The sequence below is a fragment of the Silurus meridionalis genome, chromosome 2 (assembly GCF_014805685.1).
Source record: "Silurus meridionalis isolate SWU-2019-XX chromosome 2, ASM1480568v1, whole genome shotgun sequence".
Classification (NCBI taxonomy): Eukaryota; Metazoa; Chordata; class Actinopteri; order Siluriformes; family Siluridae; genus Silurus; species Silurus meridionalis.
The window spans coordinates 20742819-20767482 of NC_060885.1; the positions used below are offsets into that span (position 1 = coordinate 20742819).

The 24664-nt window shown below is 36.8% G+C and overlaps 1 protein-coding gene across 2 annotated transcripts; it reads left to right on the forward strand.

The window, feature by feature from the left end:
• Positions 1-675: 675 nt before the first annotated feature.
• Positions 676-9247, forward strand: ap5s1 (adaptor related protein complex 5 subunit sigma 1). Of its 2 annotated transcripts, none has more exons than XM_046838299.1 (4): positions 676-836; positions 1009-1204; positions 6489-6780; positions 8861-9247. In XM_046838299.1, the coding sequence occupies exons 2-4, from the start codon at positions 1035-1037 to the stop codon at positions 8987-8989; spliced, it is 591 nt and encodes a 196-aa protein (XP_046694255.1). In that variant the 5' UTR covers positions 676-836; positions 1009-1034; the 3' UTR covers positions 8990-9247. The 2 variants fall into 2 exon arrangements, with proteins under 2 accessions (XP_046694255.1, XP_046694260.1); XM_046838304.1 differs by having other exon boundaries at positions 705-843.
• Positions 9248-24664: the final 15417 nt, after the last annotated feature.

Sequence of the window (24664 nt, forward strand, 5' to 3'; positions counted from 1 at the left end):
GGCCAACAAGTGATCAGCATCTCTCGGGGAACTCCTTCAAGACTGTTGGAAGACCATTTCAGGTGACTACCTCTTGAAGCTTATCAAGAGAATGCCAAAAATGTGCAAAGCAGTAATCAAAGCAAAAGGTGGCTACTTCGAAGAACCTAGAATATGACATTTTTCAGTTGTTTCACACTTTTTTGTTATGTATATAATTCCACATGTGTTAATTCATAGTTTTGATGCCTTCAGTGTGAATCTACAAATTTCATAGTCATGAAAATAAAGAAAACTCTTTGAATGAGAAGGTGTGTCCAAACTTTTGGTCTGTACTGTAGAATGATTTCACTTTTAATACACTGCATTTCTGTAGTAAAATTTTATTTTTTTGCACTTAAGGCGAAGCTTGTTTTGTGTGTAAAACATGTTTTAGCTGAGTTAATCACAGATAAATGTTTTTATAACAGCTCTGTGCTTCTTAGTAATTTATTCAGTAATTGAATCAGCCTGAGGCGAGGCAGGCAAACTCTCCACAGACCAGCTGCTGACTTGCACCGTTCATTTCACTTAGTGTCCGATTTAATTAATTTATTTAGAGCTGGAATGTTTGCCGAAATTGAGAGTGATTAACAGGAAAACAGCCTTTGACTTTAACATCTGTCTCATACGTTGTATCATAATTTACGCATTGAGCTCGTGCCGCCACCTAGCGTTACCATGTGTGGAGTCCGACGTTTGTTCCCGGTCATGTGACTAAACCCGGAAGTGTTTTTACTGTTACAATACAGTGATCAGACAGTCTTCATTGACTATATTTTTTGGGGGAACTTTACCATAGAAATGTAGAAAATCTGGTAAGCGGTATGTTATCCTAGATAAATACTCGCATTTCTCTAATGTTTAAAATATATTTAAAGATGTATGTGCAGTTCAGTTTCTTCGGCAACATTGTTTAAGATGCATGTTAACACGATCATTACAAATAACACATGCTATTGCTTAGTAACTCTGTATATCTTTTTCTAGTTTGAAGAAAAAAAAAAAAAGAAGTCATGGTGGTCTGCTTTCTTATTCACACCGTGTGTCCGGTGAGCGCGCTCTCTGCCGGTGAGAGCCGCATTCTTTACTCTCGCTTGTTCGGGCCGGAAGAAGACACACAGCTCCAGAGAAGCGCCGAACAACAGCGCCTGACCCAGAAGGAGACCCTCGGGCTCATAGCCAGGTGATATTCTCTGGCCCATAATTAACATTACATTACACTATCACTGCGCGCTGAAGCGGAGAAATCTATACCCACCATCATTCAGATTTAGGAGTATGTTCCCATCAGCTGTCTCTTTTTACCCTTATCACAGCTGAACTATTTCCCTCTTAAATAGTCTCTTTGCAGTGCAGAACAGGGTCGGTTGTCACCAGGGGCGCTGGTATGCAGTAAATGGGCTAACAGAGCTCAATCCCCTTGTCTTCCAATGATAAAAGGACATCAGAACAAGGTTTTACCCAAATGTAGAGGTTAAAGACGGATTATTTTTGTGCAACAGCACCAAAAACGGTTGTAAGAAATATACACAAAGAAGTGTGAATGACATGATTTCATTCCAGCTTCTTATCAATTTCATCCATGTCAGGTATTGACAGGGCAACGAGGTTGTCTCGTCGTATTGACATTTGCCATCCCATTGGCTGATTAGAAATCTGCACGAATGAGTAAAGTGCTTTGGGTATACACCGATCAAGCATAACTTTATGGCCACAGATCCAGCATAACTTAATGACTGCCTGACTAATATTGTGTTGGTCCCACTTTTGCTGCCAAAACAGTTCTGACCCATTAAGCATTAACAGCATAAACTCCTTCAGCAATTTGAGCTACAGGAGCTCGTCTGTTGGACCACACGTGCCAGACTTCACTCTCCACAAGCATCAATGAGCCTTGGCCTCCCATGACCCATTTGCCAGTTCACCACTGTTCCATCTTTGCAGCAGTTTTGATAGATACTGTCCACTGCAGAACTGGAAACACCCCACAACAGCTGCAGTTTTGGAGAAGCTCTGACCCACTCATCTAGACATCACAATTGTCCCTTGTCAAATTCTTTCAAATCCTTACACTTGCCCATTTTTCCTGCTTTAAACACATCAACTTTGAGGACAAAATGTTCATTTGCTGCCTAATATACCCACCCACTAACAGGAGTCATGATGAAAAGATAATCAGTTTTATTCACCGATCATAATGTTATAATGTCATAATGTTATGCCTGATCGCTGTATATCATCATATGTAATAACTGTTTGGGTTACAACAGTTGTAACAATAGCATGGTCTTTTTTTAATGTTTAGAAGACTTCTCATATAAAATTTTTTCAAACAATACAGTCCATTTAACAGTAGTAGAAACATGATTTTAGTTGGTATAACAGATACTGAGGAATTCTAATAAGGGGGATTAAAATTAAATCTTTTTATTTTATATTTATCTTTAATGGGTAAGAGTATATATTTTTGATGTTGTGGGCATTGGGGTTGTCTCGTCGTATTGAATAAAAGGTACACAAGAAATATAATTATACATGTAATGAACACAAATATGTGACTTATAAGAATGCATTTGGATTAAAAACTGATAGATGAATTTGTTAGCCATGACTTAATTGTTGCACTTAAATATTCTGAATTTAAGATAATTACTATTGTCTGTGGAAGCCTTCAGGGTTTAGTTCTTGGGCCCTACTTTTCAATCTGTCTATGCTCTCAAATTTTAGAATGCAACAAAATCACTTGCTGTAGTTGCACAGATGATGCACAAATGTATGGTGGATTTGGAAGATATTTAGATACTAACCCTTTTTTAGTTATTTACACAATGTATTTCATTATACACTCACCGGCCACTTTATTAGGTACACCTGTCCAACTGCTCGTTAACGCAAATTTCTAATCAGCCAATCACATGGCAGCAACTCAATGCATTTAGGCATGTAGACATGGTCAAGTCGATCTACTGCAGTTCAAACCGAGCGTCAGAAAGGGGAAGAAAGGTGATTTAGGTGACTTTGAACGTGGCATGGTTGTTGTGCCAGACGGGCTGGTCTGAGTATTTAAGAAACTGCTGATCTACTGGGATTTTCACGCATAACCATCTCTAGGGTTTACAGAGAATGGCCCGAAAAAGAGAAAATATCCAGTAAGCGGCAGTTCTGTGGGCGCAAATGCCTTGTTGATGCCAGAGGTCAGAGGAGAATGGCCAGACTGGTTTGAGCTGATAGAAAGGCAACAGTAACTCAAATAACCACTTGTTACAACCGAGGTATGCAGAAGAGCATCTCTGAATGCACATCACTTCGAACCTTCGGCGGATGGGCTACAGCAGCAAAAGACCACACCGGGTGCCACTCCTGACAGCTAAGAAGAGGAAACTGCGGCTACAATTCACACAGGCTCACCAAAATTGGACAATAGAAGATTGGAAAAAACGTTGCCTGGTCTGATGAGTCTCGATTTCTGCTGCGACATTCGGATAATAGGGTCAGAATTTGGCGTCAACAACATGAAAGCATGGATCTGTCCTGCCTTGTATCAACGGTTCAGGCTGGTGGTGGTGGTGTAATGGTATTGGGAATATTTTCTTGGCACACTTTGGGCCCATTAGTACCAATTGAGCATCGAGTTAACGCCACAGCCTACCTGAGTATTGTTGCTGACCATGTCCATCCCTTTATGACCACAGTGTACCCATCTTCTGATGGCTACTTTCAGCAGGATAACGTGCCATGTCATAAAGCGCGAATCATCTCAGACTGGATTCTTGAACATGACAATGAGTTCACTGTACTCAAATGGCCTCCACAGTCACCAGATCTCAATCTAATAAAACACCTTTGGGATGTGGTGGAACGGGAGATTCGCATCATGGATGTGCAGCCGACAAATATGCAGCAACTGCATGATGCTATCATGTCAATATGGACCAAAATCTCTGAGGAATGTTTCCAGTACCTTGTTGAATCTATGCCACGAAGGATTAAGGCAGTTCTGAAGGCAAAAGGGGTCCAACCCGGTACTAGTACGGTGTACCTAATAAAGTGGCCGGTGAGTGTATATTTAATTGAAAATGACTGTTTTGGCCATCATTCTGCACATTTTTTTTATTTTATTTTTTTTAGAAAGTTTCAGATTTTTTAAATTATCTAAATAATTTGTAAATTAAGCCTTTGCTTTGAATATAGTAAGTTAATTCATTCTTAGTTTGTTTGCTATCCAGGCAATTTTCTTTTGATAAATGTCCTCTACATTGTTTGCTGTTTTTGCATGCTTTCAAAGTTTGTAAGGTATAATGACTTTGATAGCCAAAAAAGAATATAATTTTTTTTATCACTGTTTGTGCCCTCACAGTGAATAATAATGTTTTTCATTTTTGAAAAGGCTGCACTGTATTATATCAGAGCTGCATTATGTTATCACAATAGCTCCTCCAGAAGTCTATGCATCGCTATCTAAACTCAGGGAGCACTTTATTATGATCATTGTACTAATGCTGCGTAAGGCCTCCTTCTGATCTTGAAACAGATTCCAGATTTTTCAGGCTTTCATGCAGTCAGGTGACTGAGAAGGCTACTGAGGATTGTTCAGCTTGAAACCATTTTGGGCCAATTTTTACATTGTGACATGGTGCATTACCATGCTCAAAGTAGATGATGGTAAATTGTGGTCATGAAAGGCTGCACATGGATAGCAACAAAATTAAAAATAGTCTGTGGTATGCAACAATGATTGGCTGGTAATAAAGTCCATTGTGTGCTGAGAAAACATTCCCCACACCATTAGACCACCTCCATCAGCCTGAACTGGACACAAGGCAGATTGAGTCTGTCTCTACCATCTGTGTCTCTCAGCAGAACCTGAGATTCATCAGAGCAGTCAAGTTTAAGTGAGCACATGCCTACTGCAGCCTGAGCTCTCTGTTCTTTACTGATAGAAGTGGAAGCTGATTTGGTCTTCCACAGTTATAGAAATACTCAAACCAGTGGGTCTTGCGCAAAAGAATCATGTCACAGTCAAAATCACAGAGATTAAATTTTCCCCTTTCTGGTGTTTGATGTAAAACTACCCAAAGTTGGTGAAGAATGTTATGCATGATTCTATGCATTGCACTGATGCCATCCTATTGGCTGATTAGAAATCTACATGAATGAGTAAAGTGCTTTGTGTATACACCGATCAAGCATAAAATTATGGCCGCCTGCCTAATATTGTGTTGGTCCCCCTTTTGCTGCCAAAACAGTTCTGACCCATTAAGCATTACAGCATTACCTTCTTCAGCAATTTGAGCTACAGGAGCTCATCTGTTGGATCGGACCACAAGTGCCAGACTTCACTCCCCACATGCATCAATGAGCCTTGGCCTCCCATGAACCTTTTGCCAGTTCACCACTGTTCCATCCTTGGACCACTTTTGATAGATTCATTAATACTGCAGACCCGGAAACACCCCACAACAGCTGCAGTTTTGGAGAAGCTCTGACCCACTCATCTAGACATCACAATTGTCCCTTGTCAAATTTGCTCAAATACTTACGCTTGCCCATTTTTCCTGCTTGTAACATGTCAACCTTTGATTACAAAATGTCCACTTGCTGCCTGATATATTCAACCCACTAACTAACATGAGGAAGAGATAATCTGTGTTATTCACTTCACCGTTCTTAATGTTATAATGTCATAACGTTATGCCTGATCGCTGTACATCATCATACGTAATAACTGTTTGGGTTACAAACAGTAGTAACAATAGCATGGTCTTTTTTTTTTTTTTTTTTTTTTTAATGTTTAGTAGACTTCTCATATAAAATTATTTTAAACAATAATACAGTCTATATAACAGTAGTAGAAACATGATTTTAGTTGTATAAGTTAACTATTGATTGTACAGACTACATTTTTCCATATGCTAAATGCAGATCCTAAAAGGAAAGTCGAGTAAACAGATACTAAGGAATTCTGATAAGGGGGATTGAAATTAAATCTTTTTATTTCATATTTATCCTTAATGGGTAAGAGTATATTTTTCTTGAATCTACCCTTACTAAACACAGTGTTGACACATCTCCAGAATCACAAACAATCGTTAAATGTTTCAAACCATGTTTAAAGAGGCTTTAATGTTCATTAACTTAGGATGAAACTGTCAGCAGTTTCTTGCCCAGAAAGCTTTTAATTTTAAGTTTAATTTTCATATCAAACCATGTTTAAAAATGTAAGAGAAAATGAAGCTTACAAAACAATTATAGTCCCAAAGATAACTACTTGGCTGTAGTTGCTAAGAGCAAGTGCATTTTTATCTAAAATTGTTTCTTCCTTGGGCTGCAAGGGACTCACATGTAGGTGATGCACATCACTGTGCCATGTGGGGAAAGTTTGATAATAGTGCTTTGAACAATGTATTCCTCCTCCTGGAATCCTGAGTTTCTCTCTCTCTTTCTTTGTCTGTCTGTTTGTCTGTCAGGCAGGTGCGCAGTGCTGTGTCTGCAAGCCGGGAGGCGTCAGGCAGAGTGTTCGTGGAGGCTGGGCTCGGTGAAGAGGCCATGGCTTTGAATGATGCTGAATATGGCGTGTTATCTTTGGCTCACAGGGATCCTTTTGCAGATCGCTGTGTTGCTCTGTGGCTTGGGGTTCAGGCTCTGGCCTTCACATTGGTGTGTCAGCCACATGAGAACCTGCTGCTTGCTGAGGGATCTCTGCGCAACCTGACGCGTCATTGCCTGGAGGAACTGCGTCTGCTTGGACCTGGAAGTGAGGTGTGTGAGGATGATTTAGAGTGACCATTAAACAGTTTTCTAAAAAAATAATAATAATTATGCACAAACAAAAGTTGTTTTGAGTTGTTCGTATAACTCTCATCTCACATGCTGCTTCATTCAGAGATACAGGACATTTAATTTAACACTTGAACAAACTGGAGATTATTTTATTTAAACACGAGTTTGAAGCCGGTTAGATTTAAAACTTATTTAAAACATGCTGTATGAAAATTGAAGTTAATAGTGCACATGTTTGCTGCCCCACACTGATTTCAATGTGGGGTTTTGTCACACACACACACACACACACACACACACACACACGCAGAAAAAAAAATCAGGTTAGCTGAGCTCAACTTTATGTCTTCATGACCTATTGTATAAATTACAGCAATGCTCTTTTCACTGTTCTTTTTTCCAGACCACTCACCAGACTCCGAAACAGTCAGGCCAATAAATCTGGATATTTCAAATTACAGTTATTGTTATTTTTGCTGTTCACCACAGAATGTAGGAGTTGAAATTCTACTGTAGGAGATGCATCTTTTTTATATGCAAGAGACCCTCTTTAATAGTCCAAAAGTAATTAGGCAAACTGACATAATCATAATTAAATTGTCATTTTCAATACTTTGCCAAAAATCATGAGCATCAGTTACTGAAGTCTTGAACCTATAGAGATCACCATGTTCTGGATTTCTTTTCTGGTGATTCTCTGCCAGGTCTTTACTGCAGTTGTTATCAGTTAATGCTGGTTCTTGGGGCATTTTGCCTTCAGCAAGAGAAATGCATATTCATTTGGGTTCAGGCCTGGCGACGATTTGGCTGTTGCAGAGCAGTCAACTTCTTTACTTTGAAAAAAACGTTGTTTGCTTTCAGACTATACATTGCACCATTGTCCATCTGCACTGTTAAGCACCACCCAAATAGTCCATACCCATTTCATCCCAGCATTTTGGTACTAGATGATCTTCTGGATTTTGTTTTAGAAGTGTCTGGATTTTTTTTTCTTTCTGTTTATGAGGCTTTCCAATGGCATCTTGGGGTAAACCTTCTGTATTTACACCAATGGAAATTTCTCCTCATTGTTGATACAGAAATTCATACTCCCTTGATGGTGTTCTTGATCCGAACAGCTGTTCTAAAAGGGTTTTTCTGTCACCTTTTTTCATCTAACACGGGTGTTTTTTGCGCCCCATTGGGCATTTTGGTGTTCCTGAGCTTGAATGTATAATGTACAAAATAATTGATTTGTGATGGGTTTGCTTTAATTTCAGCTTAAACATGATACTTAAATGGCAATGACAAATATTTGGACTTCATAATTGAGATAGTAAAAGATTCCTAATGCAAATGCCACACTCTTGACCTTTTACCTCCTAAGTTACCTCCTACGTGTGAAGTAAAATAGGGAAATAATAATGCACTACTGGATTTATTTCCTATATTGTTTACCTGACATTTGTTGTAAATACGCTTCATTTCGAGGCTGTACCTTGAATATTCATTATTCCAGTATTATTTCAACTCCAGTATGTTGTCTTGGACAGCTAAATAAAATAACAACACAGGACCTAACCATCAATATTTGCTGCTCACACTGTCAGTAGAATGTATTGGTTTCTCATCCCTTACTGTATTTAAATCAAAATCCTGCTTTCCACATACTGTACATAGCCTTAAACAGGTGTGCGGTGGTTTACCTTGGTAAAGTATTATGGCCACATACTATCTTCTTCTCCCACTAGGTTTCTTGTCCACAGATATAGACTTTCTTTCACAGGAATCAGAATTTTCAGTGTCATAGCACCCACGTTTTGGAATTCAATCAGTCTTCAATCAGTCTTTCATCAGTAACAAGGCAGTTCTTCTGCTTTTATAAATCTATTCCTGTTTATATCATAGTGCATACCTTTATTCAACAAATCATATCTCCATTATATCTTGTTGTGAAAAAAGAGTATTATACTGTTTATTGATTCCTGAATGAATTTTGTTGTTCTTCTTCTTATTTAAAATAGACTGTCTGTCAGACACATGTTTTTTTTCCATTGGCTGACACTGTCATTATCCTCAGGTGCTGCTAAAAAGTGACCGGGTGGATGCAATGCTTCAGAGGCTTCTTCCCCATGGGCAGCTCCTGTTCCTTAATCATCGTTTTGCATATGCCTTGGACAAAGAATTATCCAGCTACACAGGCAAATAAAACATCTGGATTTGGCTGCAGGTATTAAGAAAATCTTCAGTTTGAAGACCGAATGAAACTAAGTGACAGTTTTACATACCATAGAGCCCATGGATGCTCTGCTAGAAGTGTTGCTTGTGTTTGGTTCTACAGTACATGTTTAAGACAGTAATATCAGCAGTATCAAGGAGAGAGTGTAAATGAGTATGGCAAATTCATATCTTAGTCAAATATGATTCATAACGAGTTCAAAATATAATAAACGTGATAATGAACGTTGTTCCTGTGTTTGCTTTTCACCGCTCCTCATTTCCATGAGGGGGCAGTGTTGTACCTCTGGATTTACTGACAATGATTGACAATCTGACATTCTTCATTGTCACGCTCTTACCTGAAATGCTGAACCTAAAAACAAAAGTGATGTGTGAATTGGCAAGAACTTTTGATAACATTGTGTCATCAATTCCAACTTGAAATCTTGGCTTTGTGAAGTTTATTGTGAGTATTGGAACGATAAGCTGTTTGTGATTGAGCTAATGAGGATAAGTAGCGATTGCAAAATCTGTCTTTAAATATGTGTGAAACAGGGCAGGTCTTTCCATTTCATTGGCATTTACCTAGTCTGGGTTTATTTGATTTGGCTTATACCTTCAGTTATTTAGCAACACATTTCTAATCTTTATTCAAACTTGGCCCCAAAAATGGCAGCACAGTGTAGATGTAAAAAAAAAGGATCTCTATTTGTGTTAGCAACATTTCATGTGGGAATATTTGAAGCTACAGTAAATATGAATTGTTGCAAGCAATTTGACTATTTGAATTAGTAATAATTTATAATCAGCCTGGCCTGTTGTGAGTTGCTCTAATAATCTTATTTCAGGTGGGAACTTGTGCCAAATTTGTACCCATACTGCAGAATATATTGCCATAGTTTTTCTACACACATGACCATCACCTTTGCATGTAGTTCATTCCCAAACTGTTCCTACAGCACACAATTATATAGAATGTCTTTGTAAGCTATAGCGTTTTTCCGTACATTTCAGTGGAACCTAAACACCTTCGGGATGAACTGAAACACCAACTGCACTGCAGGCCTTCTCGCCTGACCTCACTAATGCTGTTGTGGTTGAATGGCTATAAATTCCCAGAGTCATGCTTTCAAATCTAGTAAAATGCCTTTCTAGAAGAGTGTAGCTTATTATACCAGTAAATGTGGACTAAATTTGGAACATGATGCTCAAACATCACATTTGGGTGTGATGGTCAGGTGTTCACAAACTTTTGGCCATATTGTGGTTATCAAGCTCAGGTACTGTACATCGGATCAGGAGGGGAAATGTGAGAGTCATAAAAAACTATAAATTATAGATACAATATTACACTTTATTTGTGTTTTGCTAAAAAGGTATTTGTTAAAATAGTGAATGACAGTCAGCTGACTTATCCCTATTGTGGCGTTTTTATCATTACCTGGTTGATGTTGTTTAGCTAAAGAACTCATGATAACAAACGCCTAACGTGAAGTGCTTGCAAATTCTTGAATTTCAACCTTGGTTTCATCTGGTGATAGTGATTAATGAGGGTTCATACTAAACCTTTTTTCTCTCTTTCATACAATACTTAGTGGCTGTGGCTGTAACTGTGACTGCTGAAACCAATGAGCAGTCACATCACTATAAACTGCTACTACCATACAGAATAGTACATCAATACAGTAATCCCCCGCTTCACCGCGGTTCGAATCTTGCGCCCCCGGTTTATAATGGAATTGCATTTGCCAAAAAAACTTATGGGGAATTGTTTTTATGGAGTTTTATGTTGAAATAATGAAAGATATTAATACAAATATAACTATTAATTATAAAATTAAGTAAAATGTTAATACAGTACAGTACTGTATACAGTAAATAGCATTGGGCAGTTTTGGAAAGTAACCACTGCAGTAAACGGGGGATTACTGTACACCATTTTATGCATAATAGTTAGTGTACATTATGTTAGTAAGTCTGTATAGTAAGTGCATTACTATTTGGGACACAGCCTTCTATCTGAATGTGAGCCATGTTTAATGGAGGAAAGGCAATGTACAACCTACATTATCAAATATAATTTTTTTTTTGGAAGATAGGGCAAAATTCCAAAATCTTTCAGACTCTGCAGAGCCACGTTATGGAGTAAAAGCTGTTTGTGAAACAGCTGCTGCCGCTGAATGTCCGCCATAAAATCGCTTTGTTCTTTTCAGCATGATTATACATTGAGCAACTATAACATTAATACCACCTGAGTGATATTGTGTTGGTCTTCCTTGTGCTGCCAGAACAGCTTTGACTTGTCAAAGCATGGACCTGCAAGAGCTCTGAAAGTGTGCTGTGGTATCTGGCACCAAGACATTAGCACCAGATTTTTTAAGTTGTTTAAGATGCCATGACAAAACTGAACTGAACTCTTTAATGTGTCATGTTCCTCATCCCATTCCTGAATTTTGGACTTGCCTGTCAGGGTGCATTATCCTGCTAAAAGAGTCTACTACTATTATGGAATAATGTTGAGATACAGGGATGAATTGGTCTGTAACAATTGTGGTAGGTGCCAAAGTAAAATCCACATGAATGCCAGAATCCAAGTTTTCCCAGTAGAACATAGCCTACAGCATCACATTGCTTTCACCGACTTGCCTTCTCCACACACTGTATCATGGTGCCATTTAAGTCTCTCTCTCTATCTCACACACACACACACACACACACATACACATACAAAAATGTGATTCATCAGACAAGACCACCTTTGATGCTTATATCCCCTTTGTAGGAGCTTTAGGTGGTGGACAGAAGCCGGTCTTCAGCTATGCAGCTCCACACACAGCAAGATTGACACCTAACAATTTGGCCCTTGTCAAATTCTTTCAGATCTTTACACATATCCAATTTTTCTGCTTCCAAAAAATTTACTTTAGAGCTGATTGTTCACTTGCTGCCTAATATGTCCCACCCCTCGTATCACTATAATGAAATAACCAGTGCTATTTCACTTGGCCTCTAAGTGGATTTAATGTTCTGGTTGATCAGTGTCTATGTCTCTGTAGCACTGTGGTTCTGCCTTCCATGCACAGATTTGCATAAATGTCTTCAAAACATGATCAAGGTCACTTTGTCATTCTTTAATGTTCCAGATAGTTTCTTTACAAAGCTCCCGAGGCAAAATGTGACAAGACACAAGATTAAGGGCAGCATTAATATAGAGTTCATTACTGTAGAGAAAATAATTTCAAAATGCTACTGGGTAGTAATCCACAAACACAATTATTTCAAAAATCATAGAAAATCTCTCGCCATATTTACATCTGTCTCAACTGTGAAATTTGTCATTCAACCCAGTAATGATGCTTTACTAAATTAGAGCTATTTTCCCTTCCCTGACTGTAATAAATGGCAAGAGTAATCACATTTATATTGGTTTCTTAATAAGTTCCTATTTTATACCCGGGTATTTTGACTATTTAATATTTTGCCTAAATAATAAAAAATATCTACACTATTTACTGACTAAATTATTGGATTGTAGAATACAGTAACTACACATGATACATATATAAATAATGTATTTTCTTGGTACATATCTAAATATTGTTAAGAGCCTTCATTTGCTCTTCTGCTTTCTTTTTTATCAATTGTCTTAGATAACACTTAGTCACCAACAACTTCCCATTTCTCTGAAAATTTTTTTGAAAATATTTGGCCAACCATTGAAATTTGTCTTCTCCTTCTTTTAAAACAATTTACACACTTTTTTGTTTTTACCTCAACTGTCCTTTCTAATGAAAGACACAATAAACCTCGGAACGAATGGAACATCAAAAATTGGAGTTGGTGTGGATTTGAGGTTTGAACTGTCAGTTCGGGTCTAAAGCTGGACATCAAATATTGAAATTAATGTGAGTTTAAATTAAACTGCATTTGTATCCTTTAGTGTCTTCATACTGGCTGTGGGCGGCTTTGAATGCTTTCCCTTTCAGTTTTTATCATTGAGAAGCACTGAGGGCTTCACAAGACTGCTAAACCAATGTAGCTTTCTGCAACATCCATGGACTGGACAGAAGAAAAGGAAATAAAATACTTTTGCCTTTTGATCTTCTCCTGCCCTCTACTATAGATCATCCTAGCGCTTAGGTTTGAACGGAATAAAACTGCATGTTGGTAAGTTTGCTCAGTCTCTTTTTTATATTTGAGACTGGATGAAAGTTCAAGAATAACATCTCTGGCAAAAAAAAGGCCCCTCAACGATATCATTCGAATTTCATGGTGCAGATTATTATAGTACACACTGCAGTTTCTAAACAGTCCCGGTGCAGCCATGCTACAGTAAAATCCATGTTATTTTAACATCAGCAAATTATTCTGGTCCTCCTCAGCCCCAATGCACTGATGGCTGTAGAGAAACAATATCATGACAAGCTGTAATCACTACTCAAATACCTTTTAAAGGGGGCTTTGTATAATTATAATACCAACACCAATGTATAATTAAGCAATATTGCACAAGCAAAAGTGCGGTTATGCTGAATGTCAGCACAGCTGTGATTCGGACGTAGGCAGAAGCCCGCAGATAATCATATTCATCAGCATAAAGACCTGAGTATTTAAAGTTTGTTTAAATTTGGCACAATCACATCAACATGAAAAACAAAAGTCTCTACCTGCTTCCATAAACACTAAGGCTACAGTAATGTAAAATGCCACACTGTACATTTCATATGTTACATTAACACAGTTAACACGGACCTCTATATTGCAACCCTGCACCTGGGAATTATTAAGATAAAAATAATCATTGCACTGCCTCACTTCACAAACCCTGCACAAACTGTATAGTTAATTTCATAGCCTTTATATTATTATTTTATTTTCCTAGTGTTTATAGTTTTTCATATATTTATAGCACCAGCACAGCATGACAAATTCCTTGTACATGCAATCCATTATACTTGGCAATAAAGATTATTCTGATTCTGAATGTTAATATATAAATTGTGTTTAATATAGTACTGCACATGCACTCATAGGAGGAGTCTAGAGTGGATACAAGAGAATTCAATATGGTCAGTGTCACTGAGATAATGATTATCCTTATTTTGATGTTTGATGTGGAAATTCGACTGAACCCATTCACCTGAATCTAATTGTATCCAATGTAATAATAACAATAATTATTTAGTGTGTTATATAAATATTAAATGTTCATTATTGTCATTTTATTGACACAAATGTGAAAAATTTATTGGTACTACAATGGTAGTATTGTATTTTGTAGCAAAGTATTAACCAATTCGACCATTTTTCACAACTGAACACTGAAAGCCACCTACAGATTCATAAGTATTAAAAATAATAGTTTCTTTTTTTTTAGTTTGGAAACGTTTATTTAACACAAGCTTCCATGTTTTCATTTAATCAGGTGTAATAATTATTGTGAAACAAACACTAAATCAGACTCAGAAAAATTTCGGAGTAATAGACTGCAGTTTAACTAGGTTTTGTATATTTCTACGGGAGTTTATATCAATTATTTTACTTAAAATTACAAAATTCAGGCAAGAACAATATGCATAGAATTCTGCTTGGGTGTAGACAGATATCCCTCTGCTGTTCTGTTTGGGGATCCTAATTGTTTAGTATTTTTGGCAAAATCTGAGGGACTTGGGAGGGTAATCATCCCAAGTACCTCAGATTGTCTCAAAAGATCTCTAAAAAATGTTGTACAAACATTCTTTGACATAATAACACTTTATTATGTGGTATCTGGTCTATTATAACCAGATGTACGAATAGCGATAAATAGGACATCCAGGTTAAAAGTATTTACTGAGGTAGTAGTAGTATTTACTGAAATGCAAGATTACTGACAAATGGGAGCTATTTCTAAGCCAACTAGTAATATTACAAGCTCCTGTAGCGCCTCATTGAAGATAGGAAGGTAAACAGTAAACTGGGATGAGAGGGGTCCCTAATGATGCCTCTAACCCTCTGAAGGCAGTGCTTATTGTGAATTTCTTTTATTGATGTGTTGAGCAGTTTCCACCGCTCAATGCAGAAACTTCTTGTTAATACTGAGTAGTTGCTGTATGAATGCTGTCAGAATGCTCTCAAAAACTGAAAGTTCATCATTATTTGTGGAGAGAGGTGAGCCATTTCAGTCTCCTCAGAAAAAATGTGCCAATGGTGCCAAAGGTGAAATCATCAAAAATGTGACCTCACAAGAACTTGAAAATGTTTGGCCTTGCTGATTGGGAAGTTCAAATTCCAGCATTTAAGCTGCTGGTTCTTTCAGAAAGGCCATAATACCTCAACTGCTTAATTGTAAACATGAGCTAAATGAGCTAAGTTGCTTTGGATAAGTGTGTCTGCCAAATTCTATAAATGTAATGATATATACATGACTTTTCTTTTCGAAGTGTTCAATAAGTTTCTTGTTTTTAGGGGGTTTGGTTGGCCAGACTATTTTTGACACACCACTCTGTAAGGTTCAGAACCCTGTGTTTGTAAGCCATTTCTTATTTATTGTTGACAAGACGAACCTTTGCATGTCATCTGCAAAGCCTGATTATGGTGTTAGAGCAAGAAGAAGGACAGTTTTGTACAGGAAGTAGAGGAGATGGTTGAAAATCTTCTACTACACATTTTTCAAGCTTCACGGACTTTGGCATGTCTGTGAGAAAGTCTGTTATCCAATTGCAGATGGAAGTACTGATGCCAAGGTGAATGAGCTTGCTGATAAAACTGGCTGAAATGGCAATCTACATAATTACTTATTATAATTTAAAATGGCTTTTTACTTATTATGTTAGTATGAGTCAATAAAGAATATAACTCAGTGTCATGCAAGTGCATCCACCCCAAGCTATGTATATGTTTCAGATACTGTTCACACAAGCTCTGTTTGAACCACTGTAAAGTAAATGAAACGTCAAGGCAGGAAACATCAAGGCAGAAATACATGACTTCATACTTGTTTTACTATTAGACTCCAAAAGATTTAGCGTGATTTGATTTAACGTGTGCTTTTGTATTTTTTTTTTCATTACGCTGACATGTGTTCACACATCCTGTCATACTGTTTTGCAAATGAGTGTGCAGCTATAAACCCATAGAGATAGAAAGAAAAATATTATATTAATAACACAGAGACGTTTAAGTAAACGGTTGTAACGTGTTAACACAGTTTAGCAGTTTCACAGATTTGTGTGAATTTGCTTTGATTATGTTTGTGAAGGCTGGAGCAATGGGAACATGCAAATTTGCAGATATTTTTTATGCATAGGTCTGTGTTGGAACGTGAACAATAAAAGTGTTATATGACATTTTTTTTTAGAGTTATGATAATGTTATCCTTCTCCTTTCTCCTCTCTTCCTTTTTTTTTTTTAACATTACAAAGTTATAACAACTTATGCAAATTTACCCAGATCTGTGTGCTCTAAAATAATTCATTCCTGTTGATTCATCTCTCTTTACATGAAAACTACTCAGTAAGGCTGCAACTAATGATTATTTTGATAATCAATTAATCGGACGATGAATTTTTTCCCAGGAAAAAAAAAAAAAACGGATTCAAAATTGTTAAATAAATAAATTATATATAAAGAAATTAACAATGTATGTATAATATAATAATAACTGTCTTTAATTCTGACATTTTAAAGCTTATAGTGGCTGCTTGCATGGGAGATTTATACTTCTGAACAAATTCACTCATTTTCTCTCATTTTCTCACTCTTTTCTTCACTTGTTTCTTTCTGTAAAAAACAAAAAAACAAAAAACATTTGAGTATGCAAGTATGCACATGTAAATTGTGTAAGTCAACATTTGTATTGTTTTTAATAAAAATTGCAGATAGCAAACTGACAACCATGCGTTAAAACAATACAGACATTTTGTTTAGTTGTGAAGATATAAGCATCTGGAATATAAAAAAATTAATTTTGTATAATAAAGTGATATGTGCACACATTAAATATACAAACATTGAAAACAAGCATTTGAACTTAGTAAAGTCACAGTAAATTACTTTTGAAAAGATGTAAGTTAACTGTAGCAGACAAATGCTGGAAAAAGAGAATGAAACGGAGAAATGCAGCAAGATAACTGGCTTGAAAAGAAAGTAAAAACTATACATTGGTTTACAAATGCATAAGCATTCGCTGAAAACCACAACAGTGACTAAAAGATGTGATCGTTTACTGCTGCTGTTATTTGCTGCTTTTAGATTTGGTGTTTGTTCGCACTGTTTTAATTGAATCCATCACTATTTCGTGAGCAAGCTGATGCTCGCGAGTCACGACAATACAGATCCAGTGCGACTGTTCCGAAGTTACAAGCAGTTTACACAATAGCACCTTTTAACAAAATACCAATTTTACATGATGAGGATTATACAGTTTTTGCTTACTGTGCTGATGTTTCACCTTCATCCATGTTACCAGTGTTTTCTTTTTCTACTGCCGGTTGACCCTATACTCGCCGCCATTTTCGCAGGTGGCTGTGTTATCTTGCCAGGATGATTAGTCGTAGCAGCCATACTACTCAACAGTGAGTGGAAGTGAAGGGATGATATAAATAACAGATAAAAGTAAAAGAAGCAATGATACTTCAGTGGCACTTATATAATTTCCATAGGACATACAGTTAAACAATACATTCAAATGGCAGTTATGGTAACATAAATGCTCAATAAACAGCAGTTAATTGTAACAATAGCTATAGCTTCTATAAATGATAACAGCAACCTAACTTGTTTTGCAACATTAAATGCAACTATACCATAAACTCTGTAGTATTGTACATTTAATAACAACTGCAATTGTAGACAATACTGAAAATAAGTGGAATTAAACACTTCTAGAATAATAATAATAAACTTTAGCATAGCATCCTGTCATTGGTCATTTTTCTATATCAGCAAGCCCTGTTTTATTGGTTATATATACTGCTTTTTACAAAACCCCTGGTGGGTTGGTAGCATGAGACACAAAGCCATAAAGCATGTACAGTAAAAACTGATTTTATTCCGGGTTGGTAATTAACTATATTGCTGATTTAATTTGCCAGACTACAATAACAGTATATAATGTTGTCAAAGAATAAAGATGACCTTATATAATGTAGCTAATTGAGAAATAATTACTGTTACAGTTATTTTATACATTGAGAGATTACATTTTCTTGTTTCTCGTTTTTCTTATTCCTATACTTATTAATATGTATATATCATAATACTTTATAACAGACTAAATGTTTTGCGATTCCATTCATTCAAAAGGGGAAAGTGTGTGTGTGTGTGTCTGTGTGTCTGTGTGTGTCTGTGTGTGTCTGTGTGTGTTTAATGAATTTGATTAGTATTCAGTGTTTGCTATTTAATTACTCCAAGTGTGTCACTGTCAGAGCACACAATTACAGATAAGAAATTATTTCAGAGAATACTGCTGCCAGGCACTTGATGTGATGTGTGTTTTGAGATTCTCCCATGCTGACCATGATTATATTAGGAATCTGATCACCTTATGGGCACAGGACCACCCAAAATGGGCAGTTGAAGATAAGAAAAAAATCACCTGTTCCCCAATTTTTAACTGTCCAATTTCGGCTCAGATTTCTCTCTTGGCTGAGAGGAGTTGAACCAGATGTGGGCGTCTGCTGTTGAAGTTCATGCAACTCAATATTTGATGTGTTTCTGAGACGCTCAGCTGTCAGGCCATTCTGGTTATTCTAGTTTGATAATTTTCATTAACAACAAAGTATTTCAGTTTGCAGACCTTGCATTTACAGGACATTTTTAATGTTTTGCGCATCATTCTGTGTAAATTCTAGAGAAGCCTGTGTATGAAAATCCCTGGAGATCAGAAGTTTATGAAATACTCAAACCAGCCTATTGAGACCCAACAACTATGCCATGGTTAAAATAATAGATTTCTTTTTTACATTATTATGTTTGAAACAGTTTTTAAGTGATATTCCTCTGAAAATAACTCACCATGCAGCCATTATTGTCAAAATAGATGGCAACAAAAATGAATACACCCTAAGTGATAACAGCTGTATGTCGTGCAACTATGCAAAGCCATATGTCCTATTCATCATGTTCATGTTTTTGTCTGCTTGACATGACCATACAAATGTGTATATCTTCTATTAAAGCAGTTAAAATTTGGTGCTTTGAGTACAATTCTCTCATACTGACCACTGGATGTTCAACATGGCACATCATGGTAAAGAGGATTTTAGAGATTTAGATTTGTTGCTCTCCACAAAGATGGCCCAGGCTATAAGAAGATGGATAACACCATAAAACAGTTACATTTACAGTTACAGTGCAGTGGCCAGGGTCATACAGAAGTTTTCCAAGTCGGGTTCCACTTGGGTTCATGCCTTGCATGGGTCGAGCAAAGAAGTTGAGTCCTCATGCTGTGTGTCAGGTGCAGAAACTGGTTTCAAAATACATACACGAGTGCTGCCAGCATTGCTTTAGAGGTTGCAGAAGTGGAAGGTCTGCTTGTCAGTGCTCAGACCATACACAGCACACTGCAACAAGTTGGTTTGTGTGGCCGTTGTCCCAGAAGGAAGCCTTCTCTGAAGCTGACTCACAAGAAAGCCCACAAACAGTTTACCGAAAACAACCTGCATGAATTACTGGAACCATGTCCTGTGGTCTGATGAGACTAAGATATTTCAACTTGTTTGGCTCAGATGGTGTTCATCATGTGTGGAAACCGCCTGGTGAGCAGTACCAAGAAAATTGTGTCTTGAATGCAGTCAAGCATGGTGGTGGTCTGAGGTTCATTGAGGGAAACATGGATTCCGACCTGTACTGTGACATTCTAAAGCCAAACATAAAGCCCTCTCTTCAGAAACTGGGCCGATTTTCCAAAATGAAAACAACCCCAAAAACACCGCCAAGATGACAACTGTCTTACCAAGGAAACTGAAGGTGAAGGGGATGGATGTCATTATGGAGAAGTGGAAGAAGGACCCCAACAAGAACTACATGTCTGGTGCATTCCATGCCCAGGAGGATTAAGGCAGTGGTAGATAACAATGATGCTCACACAAAGTATTGACACTTTGGACACAGTTTTTCCTTAGGGTGTACTCAAATGGTCCCTGGTGGTCTAGTGGTTAGGATGCGGCGCTCTCACCGCTGCAGCCCATGTTCGATTAGGAAGGGCATCCAGCATAAAAACATGTGCCAAATCAAACATGTGGATGATCTGCTGTGGCGACCCCTGATGGGAGAAGCCGAAATAAAGTTAGGGTTGACTCACTTTTGTTGCCAGCTATTTAGACAATAATGCCTGTATGTTGAGTTATTTTCAGTAAATCAGTAAATCCGTACTGCTATAAGGTAACAACCTGCACAATGACTACTCGAAAAGTGAGATACTATACATACATACAGTACATACATACATGTTTTACTATCGTTGTGAGAACTGCCTATTGATGTAAATATTAATGAAGGTAATTAATGCTATGCCTACATCCCAAACATGCTCTCACAGAAGTGACTATACATTCATTTCATATAGGACAAACAGTTTTTTGATCTGAGAATTTGAGACCTGTACAGATCAAAGCAGGCAGTTAGTACATCCCCCAGACATTTAGCAGAACAAGAACCAATAAATTCTGACATCCGACAAATGCTACAAGGCTCTAACTGCATTGAATTGTTTGGTTATACTTATGTGATAGACAATTTTCCTTTCCTCCCTCATATAACTACCTTAAATCATGGATGATACTGTTTATATGGTATAACTATTTATTATTTTATTATGTGATCTGTGTCATAAATTATATTTATGTTTTAAGGTAACTTTATCTCAGTTGGTAAAACAGTAAGCCATTAGTATAGTTTTTCCATTACTCATGACCAGAACACATTGGGGTTATTTTTGGAACTACAGCATTGCACACATTTTTTTTTATTGTAGGTAAATATAAATGATTATTCATACATATCAAAAGTGATTTTTTCCCCCCTGTTTGACATTTGTAAAATCAAATTGTTTTAACTTATTTTGTTGGGCTTGTTTTTATTCATCTTTTTTTTATGCTTTCTTCATTTAGATACATCTATTTATTTTGTCTGCAAATGTCTGCAAAGATCTTGAAATTATTAAAGTGTGCTCTGGTTGCTACTTTGTAGAGCTCTTAAAAGTGTTAAACTTGGTTTCATTGTGAGATCTTTTATCATGGAGATCTCTGCAGTGCAAGTATGCTCCGAGTTATATTCTTGTCTTATATTTATTCTAGCTCCAATGGCTTTAGAAGAAAAGATAGACATACAGGTTATTCATCACTGTGTCTTCTTCCATCCAGAAAGACAGAAGGAGAGCGAGAGAAATGTTGGTCAATGGACTGAGAATTTTGTTCAGATGAAGATAGAAGACACAGCTCTTCCTCCCAGTCCATTTATGGCTCAGTAAGGTGGAGAGAAAATTCTGTGTGTGTGTGTGTATGTGTGTGTGTGTGTGTGTGTGTGTGTGTGTGTGAAGAGAAAGAGAGCGAGGGAGAGATGCTTATCTCTGAATACATAAATTAGACTCTGGCTCACAGATGGTTCACTGCAGCAATGAATTGGATGTGTGTGTTTGTGTGTGAGTAATGTCACATTATTCTGATTGATTTTGTTGTTGACGGGTGACACAAGGCCATCTGTGGACTTCTGGTTTCTGTACTGGAATGAAAAGGGGAGAAAGTGAGTTCTATGGCATTATGTTTAGATTATTTTCTACAGCCTGTAGTTCATATAAATACCACAATAGGTGCATATGAGCAGTGTAGAGATTTCTAAACTCTTCTATAATCAGAATTTAGAAATCTGTACACTCCTCAAGATAAAAAGAACCTTCCATATGTCCCCATCTCTCTCTCTCTCTCTCTCTCTCTCTCTCTCTCTCTCTCTCTCTCTCTCTCTCTCTCTCTATCCCTCATTTTTTGAATAATAAAAGTGCTGAAACTCTATATAGTGGCAAGGACTCTTATGTGCTGAAACATTGGTAGTTTGCAGTCTCTCAGACCTACATACTGCAGCATTTAAACAGGTTTTGTTCTTCTATTTACTACATTGCCCAATGTAAACGAATATGTGGTATTTGATTCCTGGATAAGGTGTACATATATATATTTTTGTCTTTATCCAGTATTGCAATTTTGTGTCTTTTTACATTTGGAATACTAACAGAAAGAAACAAATGCACTCACTAAATGCAATATTATATATTCTCTGAATACCAGGACTTTGGATTCTTTTCAAATAATACTCCAGTGTTTTTCAACCTAATCTCTATCTGCCACATCTAAATCATGCGTGTATTTACCACAGGCAATTATTTGACACATTTCACGTCTCAAAGATAAAGCTTCTTTTCCAGAGGGACAACTATGTGCATATGCATTACAAGTACTGAGACACAAACATTTATGTGCATATGTGTTTCCTCAGCTTGCACGTTTTGGAATCATTATTTATGAATACAACAATATTGGGAAAGCTTAATAACTGTATTAACTGAATTTGCTTATTTTTGTATTACTGATTGTAATGGTCTTGTTTTACCATTTATGATTATGATTTTTCTTGATGACATCCAACAATGCCACTAGAATTCAGTTACTAATAGGTAGTAAACAAGTAAACAAGATTTATTTCCTTTTTTCAGACACAAGATGTGCCAGTTTTTGTCATTAGAAGTCACACACTCTACAGATGCTGTATTAAGAGAAAAGATAAAAGAAATATTGTAGGCTTCTAAATAAGAGTCTGTTTAGATAGGTGGATTGCTAGTGCCATTAATAAACAGCTACATAAATCACACACATCTTTTTTCCTTTTTAAACTATAATTAATGTTAAAGGTTGCTAATTGATTCATAGTTGTGTAATGGCTGCTGTGAAGATGCATTTGACATAGCAGATAGACTGTGCTAGGGGGTGGGGGGTGGGCATAATATACTAATAAAATACCGTTGCTGTCTGGAGAGCTCTTCATTAGCATCAAGCACATTTTAATTTCAGACTTGACCACACATTGCCACTCAAGTGTGTAGTATCTCAGTATGTAATACCTCATCCTTCCTTTCAGAACTACCATGTAGGCGTTGACAATTTTTAGGGTTATTAATAGGGCTATTAATAATCGTTTAAAAGTATACCTGAGCTAACATGTTTACATAGCTATGCTCAAAATTCCCCAAAGTTTTAATAAGAGAGTGCATTGAACTAAAATCAAGGTGTTCAAGGTGTTTTTATCCTTGACGCTTGACCAGTTTTTCTGTGATACACTGAGGAGCCGTTGCCACCCTGACCAGCATTTACTATACACACCTCTGCTAACTAAAATAATGTTTTAAATAAGAATTCACTTCTTTCGTGGAAATTTTTTTCCAAGAAAGGGAAAGGACACCATAGTTGAAGCAGAAGAAAATAATGATGTTGCTGTGTATAAATGGTCATTAATTAGCCAGTGTGAATGGGCTGGAGACATAGCAGATGGTGGATTATTCAAATATACCATTTGCCTCTAAAACAGGTGTTAGTATTCATGCCTCTGTAGATTTCATTGAGTGGTGTTAGTTTAATTATGAAACAATTAGGTTATTGCAGTTATATAAAAGGGTGTCCACACAATGCCTTCTGTGCATAGCCTTTTTGCGGTTGCTTACAGAAAAGTCACCATGACTGCTCTCTGAGACTGAGTGTAGCAGAATTATGCTGTAGGTAGGAACCATTATATGTCTGGCAAACTCATCTTTTAAAAATAGATTTTCCTCCCTCCTTTTTTGGCTGTATGTTGAAAATATTTTTTTCTTGTTTTACTGAAATCAGCTTTGACACATTGAAATACAGTGCCCTCCAGAATAATTGGCACCATTCGTAACAATGAACAAGTGATATTTTTTGCTCAAACAAGGAGGGACACTATATAATTGTATAACTTGTCATAAAAGCCTCTGTCATCCCCTTGGATTCCTGTACCCCCAATATAACTACCATTGATCCTCCTTTTCTTTTTGCCAGTATTTGTCCTATGTTCTTGAGAAAGACTAGTGTAATTTGTGCATGGTGGTTGTTTCCCCTTTGCTATACATGTGTCAAAACGGGTATACATTAAATGTTTGCTGAAAACTTTTTTTTTTTTTTTTTGCTATTCTCTGAGCATGTTTGGTTGTCTGTGACTTCAGACTGAAAAAAAATATTTGAGGAGGGAGACCTTGTAAAGGAATAGTGTTTTCAGCCCTACTTGAGTTTTCTTAATCGAACTGCCCAGGCAGTAGTCAATTTAAAAGGTTGGAAAAGTGTGAGAGGAACAGAAAACCAAGGAGCAGTGGTGGACAGTCACAATGTAATTTTTTACTTTTTATTTTCAAGTATCTGTACAGTGTATTCTTATTTTGGGGAACATTCACTTTAACAAATTTAATGCATAATTTAAAATGTATTTCTTTACTATACTTCAGCAAGACTACTTATTACTCTGAAGTGAACAAAAGTAAGGATTAAGGTTTCTCTCAATTTGTGCCTGTAGCAATAGAAAACCTTGTGCTTAAAAAGCTATAGGATATGCTGAAGAATTGCATAAATTATTAAAATATTGTTCTTATAGATTTGTACTTTTAATTTGGTTCCATTTCTTTCAC

Bases quoted from the DNA above. Each gene is read 5' to 3' on its own strand.
- ap5s1 (XM_046838299.1), top strand. From the start codon at position 1,035: ATGGTGGTCTGCTTTCTTATTCACACCGTGTGTCCGGTGAGCGCGCTC. The intron at 1,205-6,488 runs GTGATATTCTCT...TTTGTCTGTCAG, and splicing joins ACCCTCGGGCTCATAGCCAG to GCAGGTGCGCAGTGCTGTGT. The intron at 6,781-8,860 runs GTGTGTGAGGAT...CATTATCCTCAG, and splicing joins TGCTTGGACCTGGAAGTGAG to GTGCTGCTAAAAAGTGACCG.